At 53.0% G+C, this 6,548-nt stretch overlaps 1 protein-coding gene across 1 annotated transcript in view; it reads left to right on the top strand.

The window, feature by feature from the left end:
- The first annotated feature begins 2,782 nt into the window (after positions 1-2,782).
- The window catches only part of Thop1 (thimet oligopeptidase 1), an 11,903-nt gene continuing 8,137 nt past the window's right edge, over positions 2,783-6,548 (top strand). Inside the window, exons 1-2 of the mRNA XM_005359011.3 lie at positions 2,783-2,934; positions 5,626-5,838. Coding sequence (XP_005359068.1) covers positions 2,919-2,934; positions 5,626-5,838 — 229 coding nt within the window. The 5' untranslated portion in view covers positions 2,783-2,918. The remainder of the gene's footprint in view (positions 2,935-5,625; positions 5,839-6,548) is intronic.

The following is a 6,548-nucleotide window of genomic DNA, read 5'->3' as shown; positions in this document are numbered from 1 at the left end:
TACACACTCACACACACGTTCACACATATGCACATGCACACATACACATATACATAAACACATACACACATACGTATAGACACACATGCACATACACACTCACACACATACATAAACACATACACACATGCATATACACACATACACAAACATTCACACATATATGCACATACACACGTGCACACATGCACATACACACTCATACACACATATACACGTACACACTCGCATACATGCACATACACAAATGCACACACACATACACACATGCACACATACACACACGCACACACACACACACACAGATAAAATTATGATGAGGCCTTCCCAGTGTTGAAGTTGCTGGCTAGGGGGCAGTGGATAGAGCCCTGGGCAAGCATGTGCATGAAGCACTGGGTTTCATTCCCAGGAGTATAAAAACCAGACGCATAAGTGCATGCCTGCCATGAACACTCTGGGGATGGAGGCAGGAGGGTAAGGAGTTAAAGGCTATCCTCATAGCAAATTCCAAGTCAGCCTGGGCTATTGAGACCCTGTCTCAAAGACAACAAAACAAACAAACAAACAAAAGCCCAAAACCAAAGACAAACAAATGAACAAATAAAGAAAAAAACCAGCAGGGCAGGACTGGAGAGATGGTTCAGTGGTTAAGCACATTGGCTATTCTTCCAAACGACCTCTGTTCAAGTCACAGCACCCAGAAGGCAGCTCACAGCCATTTGTTCAGCCCAGTTTCAGTCGCCCTCTTCTGACTGCTGTGAGTACTGCATGTAGGTGGTGTGGCACACAAAATACCAGATCCACAAATGCACGTGAACATGCATACACACAGTCACCATGGGGCGTGCACACTCACACCAGGGCTGCCAAGGGGTCTTAACTGGGACGGTAAAAACACTTGCCACTCTGCTTGCAGCCTGAGTTCCTTCCTTTTCCATCTCCCTCTCGAAGAGGCAGCTTCTGTCTCTCCCTTCTCTCTCCCCTCCTCTCTCTTCTCTCTCTCTCTCTGCCTCTCTGTTCTTCTACTCTTCTCCCTTACCCCTCCATAACCCACTAAATAAATATCCAACCTCACTCTGAAAAAACAAAACAAAACAAAAAACACTTGCCACCGACCCCACAGACCCTAGATCCGTTCCCAAAACTACATGCTGATGGCAGAGGACTGACTCCCACAAGTCCTTTTGCTGCTTTTGATGCCCTTCCTGCTCCCCCCATCAGCAGGTCCCGCATCGGTCCGTGGGTTGTGTGTGCGTGTTGAAGCATGTTTAACATGCTCATGGCAGCCCGAGGTTGAGGTTGCTCTCTATTTTGCATATTGAGTCAAAAATCTCTCAGGAGAGATGGTTCAGAGGCTGAGAGCACTGACTGTTCTTCCAGAGGTCTGGGTTCAATTCCCAGCAACCACACGGCAGCTCACACCTGTCTGTAACAGTTCTATTCTGCAAGGGCATGCATGCGGTGCACAGACATACCCAGGCACAACACCAAACACATAAAATGATACAATTAAGAGAAAAATCTCCGGCTTAAAGCCAGATCCTGCAGATTCTTCTGGTCTAACCTCGGCATTTCCTCCAGGGTTCCCCTATATAACCCCCCTCCTGTTGCCCTTTGTGGGTGCTGGCGCCTGCAGATCCACCCACCACGCCCCAGGCTGGTATTTTCTGTAGGTAAGCATGACGATCAGTGTGACCTATCAAGCTGATTGGATCTCGAATCCCTAAGGAGATGGCTCCTGTGTCCTCCTGGGAGGATTAGATTCATTACGCCATTGAGGAGGACTCTGAGCAGTCCGTTCCCTGGGTGGGAATCCTGAACTGTGCAAAATGGAGAAAGCGAGCAGATCAAAAGCTCGCAGGCCTTGCCATTTCTAGGCGTGCACGTGCTTCGGGCTTCCGTGCCCTTGATTTCCCCAGAGAAGCTGTGCCGTGAGCTGGGAGCTAAAAATGGTCTCCCTTAAGCTGTGTTTGTGCATTTATTTATTTAGGTTTTCCAAGACAGAGTCTCTCTGTGTAGCCCTGGCTGTCCTAGAACTCGCTCTGTAGACTAGCCTGGCCTTGAACTCGCAGAGATCTGCCTGCCTCCGCCTCTCTAAGCTACTGTTTAAAGGATGTATTTATGGTTGTGTGCGTGTGTTCCACGCGCACGCAGTGCCTGCAGAGGCCAGAGAGAACATCATGTCCCCTGGAACTGTGAGCTCTGTGGGTTCTGGGATCTAAAGTCCTCTCGATGTCACTGCTCTTACCCCCAAGCCAGCTCCCCAGCCCCTACTTTATCACAGCACTGCGAAAAGACACTGTGTATTGCTAGAGATGATTCATTTAAGTTTTATTGGTTTTTTTCCAGACAGGGTATATAGCTCAGGCTACCCTTTCAGGTTGCAGTTTGGCCCGCTTCTACTTAGCTAGCACTAGAACTGCGTGTGTGTGCCATCACACTCAGCTCAGGAAAGAAAAAGCAGAAGGATCTGGAGTTCAAGGTCATCCACGGCTACGTGGCGAGGGTGAGGCTAGCCTGGGCTGCACGAACCGAAGAACGGAAAGAACTAAAATGAACAGGGCAAGGGCAAATGCACAGTGTCTGCACCGGGCCACATCCGAACAGAAGAGGGCGGTGTTAGGTTTCCATAGAAACAGCATCCCCGGCAGCTTTGCGGCCCCGCCCACCAGCCTTTGACAGCCAATCACGGCCTCAGAGGTGATGTTCGTGCGCAGAGCCGCGCGCATGTGCTCTCCCGACTCCCGCCTCCTGGCGCTCAGGCACTTTCCCAGCGTGCCCCGAGCGCGCGGGCGGCGGGCGCCTCGGTGCGGGAGCGGCGGCAAGGCGGCGGGCAGAAGCCGAGAGCTTCCGAGGAGACCAGACCGGGCGTCCGAGCTGAGCACCGGAGCAGGGCCTTGCGCGCGCAGCACGCCGCCATGAAGCCCCCCGCAGGTACCGGCCCCCCCTCGTCCCGATCCCGGGTCCGCACACCTCCCCCCGCGGGTAGAGCCCGTGGGGTTCCCGACCCCCTCATCTGCAAAATGAATGACCCCACTTCCCGTGACTTAGCTTGGCAGACAGAATTTAAAATGATTAAAACAACTTTCCTCGTGCTCGCTCCCTGCCGCTCTAACTAGAATGAGGGGAGCTGCCGTGCTTTCTGGAGGGTTGCGTGGAGACGGTGGCTTGGGAACCCTGGTGCCAGGGCCGTGGGCAGTCTAGTATCTAGCGATGTCAGGGGACCTCCTCCAATTAGGTCCTTTTTCTTTTAAGGATTTATTATGTTTGATTATGTGTCTATATGTGGGTACGTGCACGTGTGTGCGGCACTACGGAGTGGCCTTTCATCAGTGGTGCTGGGACCCTAACTCGGGTCCTCTGAAGAGCGGCACGCACGCACCCTTCACCTTTGAGCTCCTCTCCTACCCAAGCCTCTTAGCGCAGGGCACGAGGGTGCGTGCAGGCCCCTCGGGAGACTAATCTTTCTCTCCTAGGCTCTGAGGAGGAGCCGCCAGGCCAGGATGGGGACAGGGATTCCAGTGACAGGTGTAGACAGCGCAAAAAGTTTGATTTAAAAAAAAAAAAAAAGCATTATTTAGCCGGGCGGTGGTGGCGCACGCCTTTAATCCCAGCACTTGGGAGGCAGAGGCAGGCGGATCTCTGTGAGTTCGAGACCAGCCTGGTCTACAAGAGCTAGTTCCAGGACAGGCTCCAAAACCACAGAGAAACCCTGTCTCGAAAAACCAAAAAAAAAAAAAAGCATTATTTAGTCTGTTCGTGTGGTGAGTCGGTGTTCTCTTTCCACCTCGTGAGTCTGGGGTCCTCAGGGTTGGCCACAAGTGCCTTCAGCTGCTTCCATCTGGGTGTCCCCTGGATTTGCTTAATCCAGAAAACGGACTGGTCCAGCCGGTGTAGATTGCAAGACTAGCCGGGGCAACTTGGCAAGATCCTATCTTAAACAGTCCGGAGGGCCAGGGATGCGGTCAGCTGTGAGTGCCACGTCCTGGGTTTCCCGCCTAGCAGCAGTGGGAAACGGCACTGTGTGACTTGTGGCCCCGGGTGTGTGGCAGCTCCTTTGCATTTTCTCGTATCTGCACATGGTCCCCCAGTTGTGATCGTGGTAACAGGAATAGAGTTACTCTTGCCTCAGCTAGAAGGTGACCTGAAATGGAGGCAGTAATCCAGATGTTTACAGAAAGATGTTGAAATCCTAGCTTCTCCAGAATTTTAGGACTCTCTCCGTTCTCACAGCTGGCCCCGCCCCCACTCCTAAAGCCCTTTGCTTCTGTGTGCCTGCGCATAGGCGTGTGGAGGAGGGGTTGATGTCAGTATTTTCCTCAGTAGCTGCCCACCATATTTAATTTTGCTTTTGAGGCAATGTTTCTCACAATGGCGGCACATGCCTTGAATCCCGGCACTCGGGAGGCCGAAACAGGTGGATAGCTGTGAATTTGAGCTCAGTCTGGTCTACAGAGCAAATTCCAAAACAGACTCCAGTGCTACAGAGAAACCCTGTCTGGGGGGGCGGGGGGGGAGGACAGGGTTTCTCTGTGTAGCTGGGGTTAAAGGTGTGCACCCCTATACCCATCCATGGTTTTGGATTTTGAGACAGGGTCTCTGTGCTCCAGGCTTACCTCATACTTGATATGTAGCCGTGGATGACCCCAAACTCTTTGTTCTCCTGCCTCACTGCACACCAGGCAAGTGCTCTAACCCGCTGTAGCTCCTGTCCCTAATTCTGTCTTTATTTGTGAGAAACTTGGCTGTGCTATGGTCTCTCTTTGAGCCTCAAACATTGAACCGTCCTGCCTCAGCCTCTTGAGTGGTGAGAACAGGAACGCGGTCTGCCTTTGTGAAAACGCAGTTCTGGTGGGCTGGCTCCTTGCTGGTGCCTTCCCACCCCATCTCCTGAGAGCCAGCCCATCTTTGTTTTACATGGCCCTGAATTATAGATGAGTTATCACCAGGACACAGAGCGCTATAGCGCTGCCCAGCTGCCTCACGTTGTCACGAATGAACAAATGTTGGGGCTGTCGGGTCAGTGGGTGCTGGAAGCAGCTGGTGTCCACTGCCCTGTTCAGGCCACAGCACCTGCCATTGAGCCCTTCCCCTTCTGGTCATCCAGTGCCATCTGCCAGCCCCACTTCCACACCTTCGTTTGTCCGTGAGGCCTGATGTGGGCAGGAATGGCCTTAATTATATCTTGGCAACACTGGGGGGGTGTAGAGGGCCACACCTAATCCAGAATGACAGGCTGCTAGATGACAGTGTGGCGCAACCATCCCCTGGAGAACAGGGGACCCCTCAGGGCTGACCTCTCCAGACCTTGAGAGGGTGCAGCTGGCCAGAACCTGTGTGCTTACATTTCCAGGACAACATTTGACTCAGCAGTAGAACCCCTACCTAGAGTCCCAGTGAGAGGCTGGGGGCGTGGTCGGGGTGGAGCCCCTGCATACAGTATCCCTCCACACGTGAAGGTTTGGACTAGGGTTCTGTCCTTGGTCTGCACATGCTCCCTGCAGGTCCTGGGAGGAGGATGGTGGGCTAGCTCTTCTGGCTAGAGACTCAGTGCTTCCCACAAGCCCCTGGGCCTCTTGCTTATGACCTTGCTGACCAGTTGTTCTTCTCTTCTCTTTCCTGCAGCCTGTGCGAGGGACGTCGTGGACGCTGCGTCCCCGTGCTCCAAGGTGAATTATCTACGCTGGGACCTGAGTGCGCAGCAGATCCAGGCCCTGACCAAGGAGCTCATTGAGCAAACCAAGTGTGTATATGACCGTGTGGGTGCCCAGGACTTCGAGGAGGTGTCCTACGAGAGCACACTGAAGGCCCTGGCTGATGTGGAGGTGACCTACACGGGTGAGCTCGGTGACGAGTGGGAGGCAGTGGGTGGCCTGCCGAGGCGGGTGTGACAGGTAGACAGGCGGGCCGGCCTCCCTGCAGCGTGGGCGGAAGGAGCCGGCTCAGCTGTCAAGCCCTGCCTGAGCTGCCCAGCAGGCCTCGTCTAAGTTTGTTTTCTTTCTTCTAAAGATTTGTTTATTTTTAGTCTGGGCTTTGTGGCACACACCCTTTAATCCCAGCATTTAGGAGTCAGACTCAGGTGAATCTCTGAGTTTGAGGCTAGCCTGGTCTACCTAGTAAATCTGCAACAGTCTGGTCTACATAGAAAGACCCTGTCTAATAAACAGAAGCAGAAAAAAATACACAACAAAAATATTTTTATTTTTTGTGTATGGATATTGCCTGTGTGCGCGCGCGTGCACAAGCGGTACCCACTGAGGCCAGAGGGGGACATGGGTCCCCTGGAGCTAGAGTCACAGACAGTTGTGAGCCACCATGTGGATGCTGGGAATCAAATCTGGGTTCTCTGCAGGGGCAGCGGCTGCACTGACTGCTGAGTCGCCTGCCTGTTTCTTTGTTTCCTTTCCTGAGACAGCATCTTACAATGTAGCCAGTGTGGCCTCAAATTTACAGTCCTCTTGCCTCAGCCCCTGCATGCTTGGATGACTAGTGTGTGTCCGTGCTCGTGTGTGTGTGTGTGTGTGTGTGTGTGTGTGTGTGTGTGTGTG

This window comes from Microtus ochrogaster, linkage group LG1 (genome assembly GCF_000317375.1).
Source record: "Microtus ochrogaster isolate Prairie Vole_2 linkage group LG1, MicOch1.0, whole genome shotgun sequence".
In the NCBI taxonomy this organism is placed as follows: domain Eukaryota; kingdom Metazoa; phylum Chordata; class Mammalia; order Rodentia; family Cricetidae; genus Microtus; species Microtus ochrogaster.
This window is presented reverse-complemented; position numbering and strand designations above follow the sequence as displayed.